The sequence below is a fragment of the Schistocerca serialis genome, chromosome 8, assembly GCF_023864345.2.
Source record: "Schistocerca serialis cubense isolate TAMUIC-IGC-003099 chromosome 8, iqSchSeri2.2, whole genome shotgun sequence".
NCBI lineage: Eukaryota > Metazoa > Arthropoda > Insecta > Orthoptera > Acrididae > Schistocerca > Schistocerca serialis.
In genome coordinates, this window is record NC_064645.1 from 497729173 (window position 1) to 497752741 (window position 23569).

The 23569-nt window shown below is 45.3% G+C and overlaps 1 protein-coding gene across 1 annotated transcript in view; it reads right to left on the reverse strand.

The window, feature by feature from the left end:
- The window catches only part of LOC126417090 (collagen alpha-1(IX) chain-like), a 317794-nt gene extending 294456 nt beyond the window's left edge, over positions 1-23338 (reverse strand). Inside the window, exons 1-2 of the mRNA XM_050084985.1 lie at positions 23317-23338; positions 22344-22418 (exon numbers count right to left, since the gene is read on the reverse strand). Of these exons, the coding sequence (XP_049940942.1) occupies positions 22344-22418; positions 23317-23338 (97 nt within the window). The remainder of the gene's footprint in view (positions 1-22343; positions 22419-23316) is intronic.
- Between the last annotated feature and the right edge of the window lie 231 nt (positions 23339-23569).

The window sequence follows — 23569 nt, forward strand, 5'->3', positions numbered from 1 at the left end:
GTCCATAAATCCGCATGAGTACGACGGTGATCTCTTCTGAACAGCACGTTGCAAGGCATCCTAGATATGCTCAATAATGTTCACGTCTGGTGCGTCTGGTGGCCATCGGACGTGTTTAAACTCAGACGAACGTTCTTGGAGCCACTCTACAGCAAATCTGGACGTGTGGCATGTGGCATGATCCTGCTGGAATTGCCCAAGTCCATCGGAACGCACAATAGACATGAAGGATGCAGGTTATCAGACAGGATGCTTACGTACGTGTCAACTGTCAGTCGTATCTAGATGTATCAAGGATACCATATCACTCCAATTGCACACGCCCCGCACCATTATGGAGCCTCCATCAGCTTGAACAGTCCCCTGCTGACATGCAGGGTCTATGTATTCATCAGCTTGTCCCCATGCCCATACACGTCCATTCGCTCGATGAAACGAGACTCGTCCGACCAGGCAACATGTTTCCAGTCGTCAACGGTCCGATGTCGGTGTTGACGGGTCCAGGCGAGGCATAAAGCTTTGTGTCGTGCAGTCATCAAGGGTTCACGAGTGAGCCTTCGCTGTCCACATCGATGGCGTTTCGTTGAGTGGTTCGCACGCTGACAGTTCTTGTTGGCGCAGCATTGAAATCTGCAGCAATTTGCGGAAGCGTTGCACTTCTGTCACGTTGAACGATTCTCTTCAGTCGTCGTTGGTCCCTTTCTCGCAGGATCTTTTTCCGGCCGCAGCGATGTCGGAGATTTGATGTTTTACCGGATTCCTGATATTTACGGTACATTCGTGAAATGGTCGTACGGGAAAATCCCCACTTCATCGCTAGCTCGGAGATCCTGTGCCCCATCGCTCGTGAGCCGACTATAACAACACTTTCAAACTTACTTAAATCTTGATAACCTGCCATTGTAGCAACAGTAACCGATCTAACAACTGCGCCAGACACTTGTTGTCTTATATAGGTGTTGCCGACCGCAGCGCCATGTTCTGCCTGTTTACATATCTCTGTATTCGAAGACGCATGCATATACAGGGTGATCAAAAAGTCAGTATAGATTTGAATACTTAATAATCCACGGAATAACGTAGATAGAGAGGTAAAAATTGACAAACATGCTTGGAATGACATGGGGTTTTATTAGAACAAAAAAAAAAAAAAAAACAAAAAAAAAAACAACAAAGTTCACGAAATGTCCGACAGATGGCGCTGGACAGCAAAATTGCTACCGTGACGGGTGAGAGGTACGCCGATATGTTACAGAATCGCATCATATCAAGCCTGGCTGATAAACACCTGCTGGAACGTACGATGTTTATGCGGGATGGCGCTCCACCCCATATTGCTAGATGCATGAAATATCTCTTACGCGCGTCGTTTGGTGATGATCGTGTGCTCAGCCGCCACTTCCGTCATGCTTGGCCTCCCAGGTCCCCAGATCTCAGTCCGTGCAATTATTGGCTTTGGGGTTACCTGAAGCCGAAAGTGTATCGTGATCGTCCGACATCTCTAGGGATGCTGAAAGACAGCATCTGATGCCAATGCCTCACCATAACTCCGGACATGCTTTACAGTGCTGTTCACAACATTATTCCTCAACTACAGCTATTGGTGACGAATGATAGTGGACATATTGAGCATTTCCTGTAAAGAACATCATCTTTGCTTTGTCTTACTTTGTTACGCTAATTATTGCTATTCTGATCAGATGAAGCGCCATCTGTTGGACATTTTTTGAATGTTTGTATATTTTTGGTTCTAATAAAACCCCATGTCACTACAAGCATGTGTGTCAATTTGTAGCTCTCTATCTACATTATTCCGTGCTTTACGGAGTTTTCAAATTTATACTGACTTTTTGATCACCCGATACTAGTTTCTTTGGAGCTTCAATGTATAACGTCAAGGAAAAAACTAATCACAGCTAACAAAATAAAGTTTTTCTTTTACTGAGAAATAACATACTGACTCGAGGCATCTGTTTGGTTTGCAGTCTCCTGACGGCATCGCACCTACCGCGTGGCAATAGCAAAGCCATCAATGACATATGGTGGTGGTGGTGAGTTCCTATGGGAACAAACTGTTGAGGTCATTGGTCCCTAGGCTAAAAAACTTCTTAATCTAACTTAAAGTAACTTACGCTAAGGCCAACAGACACACACCCAAGCCTGATGGAAGACTCGAACCTCCGACAGGGGCAGCCCCGCGAACCGTGGCAAGAGGCGTCAGACCGCGCGGCTACCCCGCGCGTCAGTGACGTGTGGAAGTGAGACTTGGACAGTCAAGAAAGAGTTGGCTACATCCATCCGAAAAATACTTCGCAAGGAGAGTTGAAGATGTAAGAACACCTGAACGACAGAGAAATAAAAACATCACAAGCAGTTCCACTCAATTACAGTTAATAGTCAGCAATAACGAACTACAGAGAACAGTGGTTGGCAAAGGTGAGTCGGGTGAAAAATGATACATTACCGTTATGCTTACTAAGCTCCAGCTATTACCTGTTTGCTCCGGCTATTAATTGTAAACTTCTCATCTGCCTGCCTGTGGTTTTTTATTTTGTGTTACTCTTCTATCTGAACTCACGTCTAAGGAAGTGTCACCGCAACAAATATCGGCTGCCACTCCACATGGATTACAGTGAATGTGAAGCTGTCATTTCGAAACTGGTGACTGTACATGTGAACAGTGTCTAGACTCATCTGACTGGTTTGGTTTTGATAAATCGAATCCTTTTCCTACGACTACGTAGAAAGGCAAAACGAAACAGTCGTTGGACAGTCGATGTTAACAAGCGAGGAAGTTCTTCCAGATGATGAGCTAGCTTGTTGCTTGGAGTTTAAATGCGCACAGAGGCGGCGGCATTACGCGGCAGATGGTGAGCGCGGTGCAAGGCGGGGGCCACGCCCTCTGTCCCAGCAGCTTGTGGGCGGGCTGAGCGCGCAGGCACGCCTATGCACACGGGTCAACGGCCTCTCCCAGCATGGTCCCCGGCAGTTTCGCAACGGCGGAACTACCTGCCCGCTGCTGCCCTTTCTCTAGACGCATCGCGCTCTCCTGGTGTTTACTGCTCCGTCACGTCATTTAGATTATCCAGCCTCAGGAGAGAACGGTGACTGTAAAATGTAGACTTTCACGGTCGGAAATGTCACACTCAGTAAAATATTCCGGGCTATTACTCCATGTCCTACGAACTTCTTGTTGAGACCCAACATTTCGTCCTCGTCTACGGAGGACATCTTCAAGAGGTAGTTGTAGGTCTCCCTCACTAGCTCGCAACCAAGGGTGTGCATCGGAGCTTCGGAAAATCTAAAATCTACGATCTCTTTGAAGATGGGTTCCACAGGCTGGGACGGAACGTTGGGTTTCAACGAGAAGTTCATCGGACCACGGCATAATAGCCCGGAATATTTTAATGAGTGTAAAAGTTACACGCATCAGCTCACTCCAGTGTTCATTTTAGTCGCTATTGTCACGCAAAGCAGCTTGGTGATCGCTTGGTGGAAAATGTCGCAGAAAATTGGATAACGTGGTGGGGAACCTCACTTTGTCCACCTTTATCATTCAGTCTGGTACTGCAAAAAGTGATCAGGAGCCACGAAAAAGAAATAGAAGGAATAACTCGATGAAAAAAATGGAATGATTGACCTTCACAGACGACCTAACAATTCTCTTCGGCAACGAAAAAAGAAGTGATTCACCTTCTAGAAAAATTTCATGAAAATGTGCCCGAAATTAGACTCCAAATATCTTACTTGAGTAAAATCTCTGTAGATGGAAGTAACAGCTTGGTACCTTGACGGCCGCCGCATAATTCGGCAAAATGTTTCGTACATAAATTCAAATGTCTTTGTTGTGGTCATCAATCCGCCGAAAACTGGTTTGCTACAGCTACACGCTAGTCCATCCTGTGCAAGTCTCTTCATCTCTGCGTAACTTCTGTAGCCTACATCCATTTTAACCTGAATACTGTAGTCAAACCAAGTATTTCTCTATAAGTATTCTCCGCAGACTTCTCTCCATAACCAAATTGATGAGTCCTCGACGTCTCAGATCCCTCATTTTAGACAAGTTAGGCCAAAAATTTCTATTCTTCCCAATTAGATTCACTTACTTAATTTTCGAAATTCTCCTGTAACATCATGTTTCAAAGGTTTGTTTTCTCTTCTTGTGTGAATTGTGTATCGTCTACGTTTCACTTTTGTGCAAGACAGTATTCGAGACAAATGTACTTCCTAACGTTTGAATTCACATTCACTTTTTAAGAAAATCTTTTCTTATATTGCCAGGCTGCCTTTTATATCCATCGTCATTTATTTTGGTGCTCATACACCAAAATTCATCGACTGCTTTTAGTACCTTGTTTCCTGATTGAATTATCACAGCATCACCTGATTTAATTACACTACCTTCCTTTATTCCAATTTTGTGATACTCTTCTTATAGCCTTTTCAAGAACTAATTCATTTCGTTCAATTGCTCTTCCAAGTCCTTTGCCATCTCTGAAAGATTTACAATACCAACAGCAAACTCCCTCCTCAAGTAGTGCTTCCCTTTCATGTCCTTCAACTCCTATAACTGCAGTCAGGATTTTATTCGTTCTCCCTGAAATTTTCAAATTCCTTTGTTTCCTTTACTGCTTACTCACTGTACAGACTAAATAACATACGGGATAAGACACAACACCCATTTCGCTCCATTCTGAAGTACTGCTTTCTTTCATGTCCTTTGACTCTTTATGACTGCAGTCTGGTTTCTGTACAAGTTATAGATCATCTTTTGCTCTCTGTATTTTACCCCTCTTACCTTGAGAATTTATATAGAAAGTACATACACGTAGGTCTGTCCAGGATCTGCTTCTAAACACCTGACCTATTTCAATCATTTGGCACGAAAATAACAAAAAGTATCAGCACTGTGTGATTTATGACCTCCTAGCTCTAACAGAGCGGAGATACAGACAAAAATTTTTTCCGCCCGTGCTATATAGGCTGTCCTTCATGACAGGTGCATCAGGTGGAAATAAAATCGATGTGCCTTATCGACCCACTTTGCAGGGCAGCCTATACTCAGAGGCAAGTAACAGTTTTCCAGGCTCCATTGTGTAGGCTGTCCTGCACAGCAGGCATGTCATGCTGGAGTGGTACCGGCCTGCTTTATCGGACTGTTTTGCAGGGGCCACAAATACAGGAGGCAGGTGTAAGGTGTGGAGGGGTAATGGGCAGCTGGATAAGATAGAGGGTAGGACATGGAAAGAGAGGAAGGACAGCAGAAGATGGAATCTGGCCAGAGAGACTATATTTATGCAGTGCTTGATTTGCAGAAAAGGAGGCTGCAGTACTGTGACTTTCTGGGGGGGTTCTTTTTAAATTTAGACGTCTTTTTACTTCAGAGGTACTGGTTCAGCGTACTGGCGTTTACTGTCACAAATCAAGCACTCCATATGAGACAGAGAGAGAAAGAAAGAGAGAGAGAGAGAGAGAGAGAGAGAAAGAGAGAAAACTGCTTCTTTATCTTTATTTCTGCTAGACCAGTGCAAGCCTACATCCCCTTCTCCAGCAGCTGTGTAATTCGTTTCAGTGCCCTCATAAAAATTTTGTAGATGTATTTGGAGACAAAAATATGAGAAAGTACTGAAAAACATCAAAAAATTAAAATAAAATCTCCAAAGACATACAAAAAAATTCTATGAGAGCAGAAAAACAAATTACACAGCCACTGATGTTGGGCATGTGGCCGATAGCGGTGGTCAGGCGAGAAAAAGGCAGCAAGCAGAAGCCTTGTTTACAGCCTATACACCAAGTCTTCCTAACAGTCGTCAGGTGGGTTTTCTCTGGCGTTTCGGTAGATATCTGCAGTTTCGTTTTTGCGGTGTGTAATTGCTGTCACCCCATATAAATGCTGCTCATCATGTCTTTCATGAGATGGTCAGTGTTGACGGAAAGCGTCGGTTTTTTCCCAGTACGAACAAAATGGCGCTTAAAATGAAATTTTATATGCCCGTTCGATAGGGCTGTGCCACCTTAGTCTAGTGCGATATTCGTTTTATCGTTATGTGTTAACAGGGACAGCACAACACGAAGAATAACCAGTTTTCTAGCAGCGACTCAGCAGCGCTGCTGAATGGCAGTAGCAGTCAGTAGAGGCCAGAGCAGTGTTGTATACTCATCTGTTACTGTTCATACATATCGATAAAACGAATATCGCACTAGACTAATGTGAGACGGCATTACCGAACGGGCATGTAAAGTTTCGTTTAAAAGTCATTTTTTGTACAGGGAAACAGACCTACGCTTTCCGTCGACAATGAGCGTCGCATGAAAGATGTGATGAGCAGAGTTTGTTTGGGATGCCTCCAGCTACACATGGCAGAAATTAAACTGCAGGTATCTGCCGAAACAAAAGAGAAAATGCAGCTGACGTCAACTGCGCGGCTGGTCCCGGCGGAGGTTCGAGTCCTCCCTCGGGCATGGGTGTGTGTGTTTGCCCTTAGGATAATTTAGGTTAAGTAGTGTGTAAGCTTAGGGACTGATGACCTTAGCAGTTACGTCCCATAAGATTTCTTACACATTTGAACATTTTGGTTTTTTGTTTTTTGCAGCTGACGATTCTTAGAAGGAAAGCCTTGTTTAATGTCGTTCTTCAACTTCATGAAGGCTGTAGGACACCGCGAATACAAAATTTGTGTTTCTCTGAGGCTGTATGCCTAATCTTGATTTTGTTCATTCAGGCATCCATCTCCTTGGGCCTAAGAAAGATGGACTACGTGTCCAAGCCGGCCGTTGTGGCCGAGCGGTTCTAGGCGCTTCAGTCCGGAACCGCGCTGCTGCTACGGTCACTGGTTCGAATCCTGCCTCGGGCATGAATGTATGTGATGTTCTTAGGTTAGTTGGATTTAAGTAGTTCTAAGTTCTAGGGGACTGGTGACCTCAGCTGTTAAGTCCCATAGTGCTCAGAGCCATTTGAAACATTCTGAACTACGTGGTGCGGGCTTTCAAACCCTCAGACTCAGCGTTGCAATATCAAAAGTTTTGGCTGGTTTCGTTGTCTAGGGGCTGTGATACGTATTTGCCGCATTACAGGTCAAATACTGCTGAGTCTACAGTATATGATAAGAATACACACATAAATCGAATGGTCGAAGGTTTCTATCACTCGGCAATTGCGAATTTTATAAATGAAAGATTGCAATTAAATAAAATCTGCAGGTACTATCTTAACGACTTTAAATGATGAGTACGATAGTAGAAGTGCTATTTCTGGAAAACACTTACTGGGGTCGATGGTCCAGCAAATAAATAAAATATAAGTTGAATAACAGGGAAACAATAGATTCTTACTGGACGTAATTAGTCATGAACCACAACATAGCTCGCGAGATATTCAGTTCTAAACGCACACTACGTCTTCACTGGAGAAGACACGGAAGTCTCACAAGTGTACAGGTCGGCACTACGAAATATTTCTATCTGCGCGACCGCGCGCAAACTGCTCCACTGTCCAAGTCTTTCCGCCGGCCGCGGTGGCCGTGCGGTTCTGGCGCTGCAGTCCGGAACCGCGAGTCTGCTACGGTCGCAGGTTCGAATCCTGCCTCGGGCATGGGTGTGTGTGATGTCCTTAGGTTAGTTAGGTTTAAGTAGTTCTAAGTTCTAGGGGACTTATGACCTAAGATGTTGAGTCCCGTAGTGCTCGGAGCCATTTTGAACCAAGTCTTTCCGCCGACCGCGCGTCCGTCGCGCCGTACCGTCGCGGGCGCTCCGTGTCCTGTGCCGTCCTCTCCAGAAACCCCTGTCCTCTCCGGAAACGATGCTCCTGCCCAATTCCATACAGTCTCTCCGTTCACGAGCGCTGTGATTGGCTAGAGCGCTCGCGCCGTGTCTTCAATCCAACGTACTCTCAAAAACATAATGAAATATATTCGAAATACTGGATTTACATGAAAATACTTGAAATTAAATAAATATTCCTACAGCTGGACCATAAACACACTCTAACCCACACAATTAAATACATAAACAATTAAATAAACATATATCAAAAGAAAAGAAGCAAAAGGTAGTCCAGGAGCCTAATGTCTCTGTGTTTTCTAAAACACAGTACATAATTGACCAGTTTCTCCATGGATAGCATATATCGGATATTAACAAAGACATGGATGAATCAATATATTTATAAGCATGCTGCTACCGTTTTTTGTGTAACTGTGGAGTACTTATGTTCTGACGCGATCGATAGTAATCGGCCGCTTTGTCCTCTAATAACTCATGTACTATTCAAGTTACATGCCTGTAATTTATAGCAATTTAGGTTTACACTAAAATCTTTCTAAAGACACGGCGATCGACAAAATCGGATGAAGCGTTTATATTTTGGAAATTCGTTGCTGGGTGTTACTTGTATAGTTTACCGTCAGATACTAAACTTTAAACTAATAAAGATATTGAAAATCTGATTACACCATCAGAATCGTCGTGCAAATAATAGTAATGTATATGTTTCTTTTTGAGCTATCATGATTCATCTGGCTACTATTAATTTCCATACGAACTGTGAAACGTCTGCCATTAAGGCTTCACAAAGTCCGCCATCTCTGGCACTCCCGGCGTGTCACCTTCATTGACACAAAGCACCGTTATCGTCACAGCGGAATTCCCAGCCACGCGGCTGGACCATGCGCTGGGGCTACCCCTCTCGTCCGGCTATCGTGTTTGCTGCCGGGCCCCAGTTTTGACGAACGTCCTGTAAGGCCGCCCCAATTCCGAGCATATAATATTTCCAGGGCGCCACAACTCGCCCGTTATCTCACAGTGGCCAATATTTTCCGGACTCCGTTGGTGTCGTCAGAGCTGTAAGTCAGTGGCTAGCTCCAAATGCTTAATGTTTTTACACAGTCGACGTGTAGGCTCTTGTTTATCAGGGCAAAAGTGCGTAACGAATAGCGATGTTTGGTGGAAAAATGAAAGAATATAGCTGAAATTTGGCTCTATTTAACCGTAGTAATGTGCTTTCTGGTTGGTTGGTTGTTTGGGGGAAGAGACAAAACAGCGAGGTCATCGGTCTCATCGGATTAGGGAAGGAAGTCGGCCGTGCCCTTTCAAAGGAACCATCCCGGCATTTGCCTGGAGAGATTTAGGGAAATCACGGAAAACCTAAATCATGATGGCCGGACGCGGGATTGAACCGTCGTCCACCCGAATGCGAGTCCAGTGTGCTAAATACTGCGCCACCTCGCTCGGTACTGTGCTTTCTGTTTCTGCTGTAATTTCCATGTAGATAAGTGGGAGTCATTTGTCTTTCAAACTAAGAGGCTTATTTCATGAGTCTTCTAGTTTGAAAGACAAATCCCGGACGCTAGGCGGAAGCGGGGCAGTGACACGACAGAACGCGTCCATCCCTGGTGCCCTCCTTGGACGTGACGCAGCGCGCGTGCCTTGTGACGTCACGAGAAGCGCGGAATTAATTGGCGGCGCACGAAATGTCAGGGCGCGCCGCTGTGACCCCGTTCTCCACACGCAGCTCCGGCCACGCCCCTAAGCAGCGTGTGTGGTCTGCGCGTTCCTCTCTTCGAGAGGATTTCCTGATGACAATGCCGTGTAATTTGTAGGAGCGTCATACGGCATTACGCTTTCGAACTGAGACAGCTGGCTGGCACCGTGGTAAGAAACTGGGCTCGTCCAGAATGAACCTTTCACTTGGCAACGGAGTGTGTGCTGTTTTGAAACCCCTTGGTGGATTAAAACTAAGTGTCGGAGCGGAATTAGAACCCGAAACCGTGCTTCTAGCTGTAACAGCGCGCACTAGACTACACGGCGAAAGATTCATTCTCAAAACGACCCCCTAGTGTGCGGTTAACAAGGAGACCATCAGATCTGTTAATCACTGATTTTGATGAGTCTTAGGTATATTGTACAAGGACATGTTCTGATTAACTGGCTAGTGGTTTTTCATGCGACGGCCTCTAATTCCCGAGAGAGTCGATGCTGAAGTTTCACATGTACCGCTTACAGGATGTGTCCCAGATCCGTTTGGACTGCTCGTGTGAAATTCCAAACTGCAATGCTATCCTGTGACTAGTTATGGCGCTACGATCGTTGAAGTTCCAACAACAACCTTGTAGCAAGTCAAAACGCTAGCTTCAGTGCAACAGGGGTCCTAACCGCAAATGTAACAGTATGTGCCCGACACGTTGAAAAATGTTGGCGGAGCAGCGAGGACACATAACGTTTTGTTGAGTCCTCCATCGTTTTCTGGCGGTAACTGATCGAAATCGACCCGAATACCGAGAGATAGTTCCTGGTTGCTTCTCCGCGACGATGACCCAGCCCACAAAGTGAACATTGTGTACGCGTTTTTATCCAGAAAGTGGATCACAGTCCTGGATGTCCGCAGCTCGTGGACCAGTGGCTAGGGTTGCTGCCTTTGGATCAGGGGGTCCCGGGTTCGATTCCCGGCCGGGTTGGGGATTTTTCTCTGCCCGGGGACTGGGTGTTTGTGTTGTCTTTATAATTTCATCATCGTCATCATTCGTGACAGTGTCAAAAATGGACTGTGAAAAAAATTGGGACTTTCCACGGGCGCTGATGACCGTGCAGTTAAGCGCCCCACAAACCAAACATCATAATCCTCATCACCATCAAACAGTCCTGGATCACCCACCGTATGGGTCAGATTTGGCGACTTCTGGTTGTGCTCCAGAGTGAAGTTGGCAATGAAAGGACACAATTAATTGTCACCGGGGACACACAAGAAAATTAACCTCAGTACTCAACGCAATTTCAAAAAAGGACTATAGTGCCTGTAGTTTTTGAGAACATTTCTCAAGGAGAACACGGGTCTGGCAAGATATATTTTAATACTGGACACAATGTCGACTCCAAAAATATTTGCGGAAACATAATTTATACTTCAATCAGTAGCGAGCCAGGGAGTGCATCGGAGGCTCGAGAAAGAGTCACCAAAAATATTCAAATGTGTGTGAAATCTTATGGGACTTAACTGCTAAGGTCATCAGTCCCTAAGCTTACACACTACTTAACCTAAATTATCCTAAGGACCCATGCCCGAGGAAGGACTCGAACCTCCGCCGGGACCAGCCTCACAGGCCATGACTGCATCGCCCTAGACCGCTCGGCTAATCGTGCGCGGCTAAGAGTTACCCCCTTGTAGATGTTCACAGATGATGGTGCCGAAACTTAGGGTATCGACAAGACGATCTGCTACGGACGCGAACTAGCTTCATAGTTTAAAAACCACTGTATTTATTCACAATAAAACAACAAAGTAACTGGGGATAACCCTTGATAGAGCTCTGAGAGAGCATCTAACAAAAATAACTGAAAAAAATGAATAACATTATTCAAAAGCTGTATGGTAGACTTGGGGAGCATTGGCTTACGGCCTACGTTCTTCTGCTCTGGATCTTCTCAATCGCCGAATATTGTGCCTTAGTTTAGCCAAACAGCCTTATGCACAAAAAATAGATGTCCTCTCCAACCCCCTTCCCCCTGCCATCTGTGCCCCACCCCCCCTACCCCAGCATTATCACCAACTTCAGAACCTAACTAAACTGTAGAATGAAAGACTTTTCTAGGAACACTTTTATTTTTTAAAGTGAATGATGAATGAAATTTAGTTTGTGTGTGTGGTGCATCGCAAGTGCTGCCTATAACTCCTTCTCAGAAAAGAAAGCTAACTGTCCACAGTGAGGGTACACACTTGTTACAAAACGTGCATCCCCTGCATTACTCCTCTACATTGCTGCACTTGCTTGACCTGCACACTACAACCTTATGTAAAATCAAACTGTCCTTAAATCATTTCATTGCTGCACCCCTTATTTCTGAACTGGCAGAAATTGGACGACTTCAGACTGTTAATGCTTTGTGTCTAACCACTCTAATAATAATAATAATAATAATAATAATAATAATCATAGTAATAACAAGTCTGTGTACAGCACTATAGCAGCCCTTGTGTAGTTGATGCTGTGTCGTGTTGTTAATTAATTCATTTATCCGTTTCGAAGCGAGTAAGCCGGCCGGAGTGGCCGGGCGGTTCTAGGCGCTATTAGTCTGGAACCGCGCAACCGCTACGGTCGCAGGTTCGAATCCTACCTCGGGCATGGCTGGTGTGATGTCCTTAGGTTAGTTAGGTTTAAGTAGTTCTAAGTTCTAGGGGACTGATGACCTCAGAAGTTATGTCCCATAGTGCTCAGAGCCATTTGAAGCGAGTAATGAAGCAATTTCTGGGCTACTCCAGGTACTATCTACACCTTGGAGAAAACGTTTTCTTGAGATATTTAGTATTTGTTACGTAGATGTCTCATTTTTATCATCAGCGACGTACGGGACAAAGCACAACATATGTCTGTAGTGGGTGGAATATGTGAGGAACCTGTAACCTCCACCGCATTAATGTTACTAATTTTGAAAAAGTAATTATTGATAATTTACATAATCAATATTAGAGTCCCACAAAATTGTGATAATGGTAATGATCTTTTGAAAATAATTTGGTTTCGGGACTGAAACACAATTGAATCGCTTAGCTTTTACCACTCAGGAAATTTTACCGCTCAGGGGGTAATTACCCCCAGCCTGGCAAACACTGCCCTAGTAGCACTTAGTACTAAACTCTTTAACGTTCAAGTATTGCTTGATCCAGGTCGCGTTCTCCGTTAGCCTTCCATTTCTTATATACCAGTCGTTCATTACTCCTCTCTGCTATGCCGTGACAAAGGTGTTAACAATCCGCCGAGAGAATGAAAAGAAAAGACCTGCCGCGAATAAGACATCTATTTCCGTCCGATGTCGATGACGAATACCTGTACGCCTGGGGGTATTCATGGATATTCATAGGTCGTTAAGGGGGCGTGCTTGTAAGCAAGAGGTGTGGAGCGTACGGCTCCCTCGGTGCTGCCGGCGGCTAATATAAACAGGGCGACGCGTGGCCTGACGGCTTTAGTGCTGCCAGCGCTCAGCCCGGGCATGCTGCCAGGGCCACAGATTTATAGCTCAACAAAGTAAGGTCGCACTGCGACTCGCAAGGGCTCTCAGATTGTCCGTAATTTCCTACGCGCCGCGTAATCTGCAACACTAGAGAAAATTTACTGCTTCTGTTCATTCATGGCTACACGCAAGCTAACGTGTTCTCGTAGATAGAGTATGTGCTAAGCTGGCTGTGAATGTGTGCTTGCGAGTGGAATTTCCTTCTCTCCTCCGTCCGTATCCGTACCATCTAATAAAGTTCCCACAGCTTGTCAACCACCTGGAATACCTTCGCCGTTCTTATGTAAAACGGAAACATCACTCACTGTTTAGGCCTTAGGCCTGTTCCAACTGGACGACTGCTGCCTACGAGGCAGTACGAGGAACGACTTACGATCTTGGGACATGTGAGCAGCATGTCACGTATCTCTCCAGCCGTTATTGCCAATAGACGAATCCTGCTGGTTATTTATTGAAGCAGCTCCTCATCTGGCCTCACGAGACAGTGTGGACCACATTACAGCCCTCCTGCCACAGAACAAAAAATCCTGGGAGTCATCCGCAACGAAGCCAGCGATTCTTTTCCTTTGTTCTGTCCTTTTCTTCCTTGTATTTTTTCTGCGAGGAGATCGGTCCTGAGAGGATGTCACGTGACTCTTTCAGAGTGTAACGTTGACACTTTCTTGAGGATTTTTTAATTGCAGAGGGCGACCAGCCTTCTAACAGAACACGCTAACAAGGGGACCGATTTCATTCATATTGACAGGGTGTTTAGGGCACGATTAGGACTTCAACATATGTAAACAGAAAGATGCCACTCTCGACCATTTTCACGAAAATTAGGTTTGAAAGTTTTAGCCGCGCTTACACACCGACGAACCACCGGCAACGGTGGCCGAGCGGTTCTAGGCGCTTCAGTCCGGAACCACGCGGCTGCTCCGGTCGCAGGTTCGAATCCTGCCTCGGGCATGGATGTGAGTGCTGTCCTTAGGTTAGTTAGGTTTAAGTAGTTCTAAGTCTATGGCACTGACGACCTCAGATGTTAAGTCCCATAGTGCTCAGAGCCATTTGAACCAAAATATTATAACCATCTGTTTAAAAGCGTGTTGTTCCACTTTTCAAACACAGTACAACAAGGATAGTGCTTGGCATGGATTCTATGAGCCCTTGACAGCATTTGAGAGTATGTGGCACCAGATGTCTAAGCACAGGTCAAGCAGTTCCCGTAAATTACGGCATGGTACGGCCACGCAGCTGGCACCCAATATATGTTCCAATGGGTACAGATCAAGCATATTCTGTGCTCATTAGACTGTTCATTACATTCAGCACACCCCATAATTTTTCACTTTCACTGAGTGCAGCAATGTCATCAGCGAACCTTACCATTTATATTCTTTCACACTGAGTTTTAACCCCACTCCTGAACCATTTTTTTATTGTCATCATTGCTTCTTCCATATCTAGATTGAAAAGTGTGGGCCGGCCGCGGTGGTCTAGCGGTTCTAGGCGCGCAGTCCGGAACCGCGCGACTGCTACGGTCGCAGGTTCGAATCCTGCCTCGGGCATGGATGTGTGTGATGTCCTTAGGTTAGTTAGGTTTAAGTAGTTCTAGGTTCTAGGGGACTGATGACCACAGTAGTTAAGTCCCATAGTGCTCAGAGCCATTTGAACCATTTTTTTGAAAAGTGTGGCTGAAAGGTTACTTTCTAATCCGAGCAATTTGTTCCTGGTTCTAGTAGCCTACATATTGCACAGGACAGTTATAATTAAATTTTCTCTATTTCAGAGGGCCCTCATGAAATAGTAGTGATAGTAGGATAACGAGACGTTTGTAAGGATGTGTGGAAAGGAACTAACTAATGAACCATTAAAGAAACACATTTTAATTTTCACAAGAGAGGTAAGAGTTGTTAATTGCGTACCATTTCTACGTTCCAAGAAACAAATGTTGCTCTGTGTGACTATCATCTGCATCCACGAAAGCCTGGAAGTTCGTACGGGCACCATTTCAAAATTGTTCGCAGCACTTTTCGAACGGTGGACCATGGAATGTTCAACTGTTATGACATAGCTCGTGCACTGCTTGAAGATCGCACGTTGCGTCCAGCATTCTGAGCCATGAAAACAGTAACTTCTTCTGCAATTTGTGGCGCAGTTGGCCGTCGGCATCTCCCAGCAATAACCCCCAAATCGCCAGTTATTTCAAAGTTCCGAATCCTACTCTTGAAACCCAGTGCGGAAAGAGTTCTTCTCTGCATTCCTTTAATGCGTCGACACTCGCAAACAGCAGAGTTACTAGTGCTGTTGTTCCGGTAGGACAGCTTTATGAGTACTGTCCTGCTTACCTCGTCCAGACTGATGTTGACTGTCTGCAACTGTAAGGAGCACAGATGCTTGTGTTTCAGCTCTACTTCGCCGTACCATTACCGGCGCCTAACGGTAAGTCTTGACACCAACACTACTAACAACGCAAATCCTGCAGCGCACTGTCTCAAAATACACTACTGGCCATTAAAATTGCTACACCAAGAAGAAATGCAGATGATAAATGGATATTCATTAGACAAATACATTATACTAGAACTGACGTGATTACATTTTCACGCAATTTGGGTGCATAGATCCTGAGAAATCAGTACCCAGAACAACCACCTCTGGCCGTAATAACGGCCTTCATACGCCTGGGCATTGAGCCAAACAGAGCTTGGACGGCGTGTACAGATACAGCTGCCCATGCAGCTTCAACACGATACCACGGTTCATCAAGAGTAGTGACTAGCGTATTGTGACGAGCCATTAGCTCGGCCACCATTGACCAGACGTTTTTAATTGGTGAGAGATCTGGAGAATGTGCTGGCCAGGGCAGCAGTCGAACATTTTCTGTATCCAGAAAGGCCCGTACAGGACCTGCAACATGCGGTCGTGCATTATCCTGCTGAAATGTAGGGTTTCGTAGGGATGGAATGAAGGGTAGATCCACGGGTCGTAACACATCTGAAATGTAACATCCACTGTTCAGAGTGCCGTCAATACGAACAAGAGGTGACCGAGACGTGTAACCAGTGGCACCCCATACCATCACGCCGGGTGATACGCCAGTATGGCGATGACGAATACACGCTTCCAATATACGTTCATTCACCGCGATGTCGCCAAACACGGATGCGACCACCATGATGCTGTAAACAGAACCTGGATTCATCCGAAAAAATGGCGTTTTGCTATTCGTGCACCCAAGTTCATCGTTGAGCACGCCATCGCAGATGCTCCTGTCTGTGATACAGCATCAAGGGTAACCGCAACCACGGTCTCCGAGCTGATAGTCTATGCTGCTGCAAACGTCGTCGAACTGTTCGTGCAGTTGGTTGTTGTCTTGCAAACGTCCACATCTGTTGAATCAGGGATCGAGACGTTGCTGCACGATCCGTTACAGCCATGCAGATAAGATGCCTGTCATCTCGACTGCTAGGCCGTTGGGATCCAGCACGGCGTTCCGTATTACCTTCCTGAACCCACCGATTCCATATTCTGCTAAAAGTCATTGAATCTCGACCAACGCGAGCAGCAGTGTCGCTATACGATAAACCGCAATCGCGATAGGCTACAATCCGACCTTTATCGAAGTTGGAAACGTGACGGTACGCATTTCTCCTCCTTACACGAGGGATTACAACAACGTTTCACCAGGCAACGCCGGTCAACTGCTGTTTGTGTATGAGAAATCGGTTGGAAACGTTCCTCATGCCAGCACGTTGTAGGTGTCGCCACCGGCGCCAACCAAGTGTGAATGCTCTGAAGAGCTAATCATTTCTATATCACAGCATCTTCTTCCTGTCGGCTAAATTTCGCGTCTGTAACACGTCATCTTCGTGGTGTAGCAATTTTAATGGCCAGTAGTGTAATTCCTATAATGTTGGGCACCTGTACGATAAACAGTTTTCCGTCTACACTGCCTCAAGTAGCGACAGTTAAACTATCGCTACCCTGTATATCATCCGTCTTTGTCTACAGCTTACACCTATTTTCCTGAATTTCGAACACCTTGTGCTTCTTGCCTTGTCTAACGCTTTTTGTAGGTCGACAAATCCTGTAACATGACTTGGTGTACACTGAGGTCACAGAAGTCACGTGATAGCAATATGAACATGTACAGGTGGCGGTATGTCGCGTACACAAGGTATAAAAGGGCACTGGCAGTGCTGTCATTTGTACTCAGGTGATTTACGTGAAAAGGTTTCCGACGTGATTGAAGCGCACTACGTAAATTGACAGACGTTGAATGGTGGTTGTAACAAGACGCATAATACATTTCGGAAATCATTAGGTAATTCAATATTCAGAGATCCACAGTGTAAATAGTGTGCCGAGAATACCAAATTTCAGGCAGTACCTCTCACCACGGACACCGCAGTGGCTGACGGCCTTCACTTAACGACCAAGAGCAGTGGCACTGGCATGAAAACTTTTTGGTAAGTTCCTATGGGAGCAAACTGCAGAGGTCATCACTCTCTAGGCTTACACACTACTTAATCTAGCTTAAACAACACACACCCATGCCCGTGGGAGGACTCGAAATGCGCGGCGCAGCGATTTTCGTAGGACTGTCAGTGCTAACAGACAAGCAGTAACAGCGGAAATCAACGTGGGACGTACGACAAAAGTACCCATTAGGATATCGCGGCGAAATTTGGCGTTAATGGGCTATGGCAGGCGACGACCGTCGCGAGTGCCTTTGCTAACAGCACGACACTGCCCGCAGCACCTCTCATGGGCTCGTGTCCACATCGGTTGGACTGTAGACGGGTAGGAAACCGTGGCTTGTCAGATGAGTCTCGGTCTCAGCTGGTAGGACCCGATGGTAGGGTTCGAGTGCGGCACAGACCGAACGAAGTCGTGGACTCAAGTTGTCAACAAGGCGCTATGCAAGATAGTGGTAGCTCCATGTTGGTGTGGTCTGTGTTTACATGAGATGGACTGGATTCCCTGATCCAACTGAAACGATCATTGACTGGAAATGGCTATGTTCGGCCATTTGGAGACAATTTTCAGCCATTCATGGACTTGATGTTCCAAGCAACGATGCTGTGTCACCGGGCTGCAGCGGCTCTCGGTTGGTCTTTTAGGAACGTTCTGGAGCGAATGGTTTGCCCACCCAGATCGCCCGACATGAATGCCATCGATCATTTATGGGATGTAATCGAGAGGTCAGTTCGTGCACAACATTCTGGACCGGCAACATTTTTGCGTTATGACGGCAATAGAGGCAGCATGCCTCAATATTTCTGCTGGGGACTTCCAGCGACTTGTTGAGTCCATCATACTTCGAGTTGCTGCATTACGCCGCGCAGGAGGCCTGGCACGATGTATGGAGGTATCACATGACTTTTGTCTGCACAGTGTATAAGAGAAAAGTAAATATTTTGTGCTGCGGGCATTTGAACATATTTTGTTTCAGTCTCTTCCCTTGGTATACCATATCTGTCAATAGCTTAGTTTACAGACCCATCACAGATTTTATACTCTCGTAAGCGTCTACTGTATTCAGAATATTAACGGGAAGCCGGCCTCTGTGGCCGAGCGGTTCTAGGCGCTTGAGTCCGGAACCGCGGTGCTGCTACGGCCGCAGGTTCGAATCCTGCGTCGGGCATGGCTGTGTGTGATGTCCTTAGGTTAGTTAGGTTTAAGTAGTTCTAGGTCTAAGGGACTGATGACCTCAGATGTTAAGTCCCATAGTGCTTAGAGGCATTTGAACCATTTATTAACGGGAAACTTATACTAATAATTTTTTGTACGGACTATAGTTTTCTGAGCATTAGGCAGTAAGAGAACTACTCTCTTTAGTCCGCATTACACTGCACGGATCGTGCATTAACACACTGACACTGTGTACCGTCGAATACCGTCGAACTAATGTCGAGTTTGAACATTACCCAGCAAATAGCAGTTCATACAAACTTGAATGTTTCGCGATCTCTTCATAAATTTTCAAGGACAGTAGTCCCTAGTCCGCCGCCAGTCAACAACACGTGTTATGCAAGTGTGCATCAAGAATCTTCCCTGCAGTTGTCACAGATGGAGATTAACTGCCTCCTCATATAAGTTCCGCACTCAGCTCAATAAGGCAAGAAACTTCACAAGCTCAACGAATCGCAGTCTGCCGTGTTCAACGAGTTGTTCCATGTAACTTACTAGCGGTGCTGAACGTTTGCTTCTTGTAGCCTTTTACTTTTAGACTTGTACGTACTGTTATGTACTAATATCTCTAGCCAATAAGTAGTGGGCTTCTCACAGCTCTATGGTTTTCATAGCTACAGGATAATGAGCAGGAACGGACCTTTGTAGGGTAAACCATGAACGGTAGATTCGACTCGTATGACGTGAAAGTGGCGTCCCTTGTACTGTATCACCTTGCTGGAATAGTCTCTCTAGAATGAACGTGTCAGCCGGCCGCTGTGGCCGAGCGATTCTAGGCGCTTCAGTCCGGAACGCGCTGCTGCTACGGTCGCAGTTTCGAATCCTGCCTCGGGCATGAATGTGTGTGATGTCCTTAGGTTAGTTAGGTTTAAGTAGTTCTAAGTCTAGGGGACTGATGATCTCAATGTTAAGTCCCATAGTGTTTAGAGCCATTTGAACCATTTGAATGAACGTATCGAATTGTTTTCAGTAAGCCTTTCATACCGTTCAGTGTTAACTGACGGAATCAAGAGATTAATGCGCACTGCAAATGTTGGGCCTCACACATGTTCAGAACCAACAGCAGAACCAGTAGCTCGTTGTTAACAACTAAGATCCACTATACGAATCGTTGACTGGCATATGCGAACCTGTCCCTAAGCTCGAAACTATTAGCAGTCCTTACTGTGCCTTATTTGACCAAGAATACGTGTGTCAGGTCTTACATCGTTCCGGGAACTCAGTGCAAGAAACACGATACATATTTGCTTTATTATAACTCCAGTCTTGGATCACAATGTTTATTTGTAATCAGGTTATTAATTTCGGTCGACAACTATCATTGTCAGACCTAGAGAGGTATAAGCTCATAGAACGAGCCTAATTTACAAACGGACTCTTAACTATAAGAATATAAAGCAGAAAATAATATGAAACAACTGTTCATAATATCCCACCTGAAACGTTAAAAAGACGTATCACGCTGTTATATGTGATGGTGCAGTAAAAACCATTTGCCATTTCGACTTCGTTGAACAAATAATACTGTCCGATGTAAGGAGCACCACTAATGCATACATACGCACATGAAGAGAGAGAGACAGTTATTCTGCGGTGCAACGGCAAGAAAAGTGCCTCAATCCAAGCACGCTAGATGTCGACGCTGCACGTCACTTTACATGATTTCAAAGAAGGGTGGTCGTGACTGGAATTATAATAAAGCAAATATTTTCCTGGATCACTGAAAACTTCCTCGTGATAGTATCACAACGCACTGCTGCCTTTTTTTTGAATCCTAACAGTTACACTCCATTGAGAGTACTGCATCCGTAGCACTTATCAACTGAACACTTCTTAAAATAAATTGTGATACCACGCAAACTGATTTGTTTCGTCAGGTATTTCATTGCAGTAATTCTCATAGTGACTTATTCCTGGACGACAGGTGGTTACGCGTGGAAGGTGAAGATAGGGAATATAATTTAGCAGGACAACATGCATTTAATGCTATGACAGTTGCACTCCGGCACGAGATCAATTAGTTCCTTACACTTGGCAAGTCCAAGGAACTCTATATGCTGACCACTCCGTCGCTGATTCTGACATGTGGCTGAAGAAACTGTGAGCGTGAAATATAATCTCTCGTCCTTGATTGAGTAGAATGTAGCGTAAATGAGTACTATCAGCCATATTTACACTGAAACAAGGCTTGCAGGCGCAGAAACTTAGGAAGTTTCTGTGGCTCCGAGTAAGAACATAGCAGACCTTCTCGTAGGCGAACATCGAGTGACTCACATTTGTTTGCTGATGGACTACGTGGGCGAGTGTTCACAGCCTAGGTACAATGCACGTTTAGAGCACGTCATCGACATTCGCTGTGTTTACATATAAATAAATACCTGCATGTATCGACGAAATCCGATTTCCTACTTTTTGTTGGAAACAACTGTTCTAGGATTACGTTAAAAATAGTTCCTTTCGTCGGTTCTGATCAAGGTTTTCGGGAGGTTTCCCTTGATTGAAAAACATATGCTGGAACTGGAAACCCTTCCTAAATATTCCCAAATACTCCGCCACCCTACTAGCTCATCTGTCTCTGATTCTCCACTGGGTCGTAACTTAAACATCCCGTTCTAATTTAGAGGTTGGAATGAAAACTATTAATTTTGTTTTTTAAAAAAAGTGACTGGTTGAGTTTTGACGTTGCACAAAATTCCATCGTACTCAGTGCTAAATGCTACACATAATGGTTGTTGCTGATGACTATCATGAAGTAGCCATCCCAAAATATTACGTTGTCCATCATTCTGAGATTGGCAGTACACTCGCGACACTTTGCACTGAGAAATGGCGAAAGCCTAGACAACATCTGGCTCGGAATGGTCCACTTACGTAACAGCTATTGCTGTGATCTGGTTCCATCAAAGCTGACCTCTTACAGTTGGTAACCCAGTCATCCTTGGCATGGAGGTGGTATTCCACTGATTTCCAGCATTTCAACTGACTTGTCCAGTCAGTTTACCATAGACTCCGTACCTCGGTGCCACTTGGTATTTTCCATATCAACAAATCATTGGCAGGAGTGAAGAAGCGGCAAGTGACAAAAAAGTCAATGATCAACTGAGGATTGAGCATCGTACCTTTGGGTTTGTGGTTTGACACATAGTTCCTCACTAGGCCACACTCACTTCCAATAAAAAAGACTAACTTAGATTGGTCAGCAGAGTTTGCTGTTCTTTTCATTACTATTTGGTTTCTGCTGTACAGCTATCTAGACAAACAAGTTAAGTATCCGAAGTTTTGGATTTTTAGCCTGACACTAAGTCAGCCACTAGTCTGACAAGCAATTGAAAAGCTTTCTTTTTATCTGGGCTTCATTGTGGCTTTTGCTATGTTCGTATAATGCCGAAAATAAAATGCTTTAGTTATTGTTTTCTGGCTCAATTCTATTGCCTTTCTGGATCGTTTTCCAGTACGTTTCAGGACATGACATTTTATCTGTCACCATATGCTGAATGGAATCTCAAAATTCCCACACAAGTGATGCGATAGAAGTATTTTTCCGAAGAAAGTGCGTGGCTTGAGAAATTCTCGGTCGACCTTATTTGTCCTTAAACGGTTCCCTTAAGCCCCAGAGAGCAGCCAAGTGCGGCAGCAGCATGCAGAGTTAGAAGTGAGTTGGGTCCTACCAGTGAAGCCCGGACTGAGGTCAAAGTCATACGTGAAGTCTGCGTCGTCGCCCAATGGACCGAACGCTCCGCTCTCTACAACACACGTGACAAAAGTACGCTTTTAGCTTTGCAATAGAGAAGCATGAATGCGAGCGTCAATAGTCAGCCAGGTGATATACAGCAAATGATCAACCAGCTTGAAATTGTGGTCAAAGATTGCCCCGTAGTTAGGAGAATATTACGGCATTTATCCACTCTTAACTTTTGTGACTAAAACTAATGCCCCAGTTATGCTTTAGGTGAAACACTAAAACGTAAACATTAACTACGTCCACAGGCCGTGAAGGAGCCATCGGTACCGATCGAACACCGTGTCATCCTCCGGCAATGGCCTCATTGGATGCGGTATGGCGTGGCGCAGCACACCGTTCTCCCGGTCGTTGACAGTTGTCGTGACCTGCAGCCGCTACTTCTCACTCAAGTAGCTCCCCAGTTGCCGATTCCAACCCTCCCAGAAAGCAAAAAAATCCCTGGCAATACCGGGAATCGAACCCGGGTCCTCCGCACGGCAGTCAGCCGCGTTGACGGAGTTATTTAGGCGGAAAAAATACTAAAATACTTGCTGTGAAAATCTCATTTTTGCTGTGCTGAAAACTGCAAGAAAGGGATGTGTTGATTCTGAGTACAACAGTCATCCTTTATTTCTTTCTTTTGCTACTGCCTTTATCCCGCATTGTGCGCAGGGTCGGCAGGCTTAAGTACGGAATTGGCACGATGAATTTTAAGGGATGGCCGGATGCCCTTCCTGCCGCCATCCCATACCCCCCGAGACGGAAGTGGTGTACCCCAGCTGTCTGCGTCTAGTGTAAATCGTGAAATAGTGTGAATGTGTTTCAAATGTCTGCGAGTCGTGTAACTGAGGCGGGACGTGGGGACCAGCCCGGTATTCACCTAGTAGGATGTGGAAAACAGCCTAAAAACCATGAATCACCTTCCTGCCCACTCAGATTCATAGACTATGGCGTGCGACTGCGAGCAGAGTGGATTATTGTACGCATTTGGTGGTGGTCATTAAGAGAGCAGGTGAAATTTCGTACATATTAATCTGTGGCGAGTTCGCTATGTTGATATTAACACGATGAACATGACCAGACACTTCAGTCCGTCCCGATAGGTGAGTGGTCAGAGTGACGGATTGCCGTCATACGGGCCCGAGTTCGATTTCCGGCTGGGTCGGAGATTTA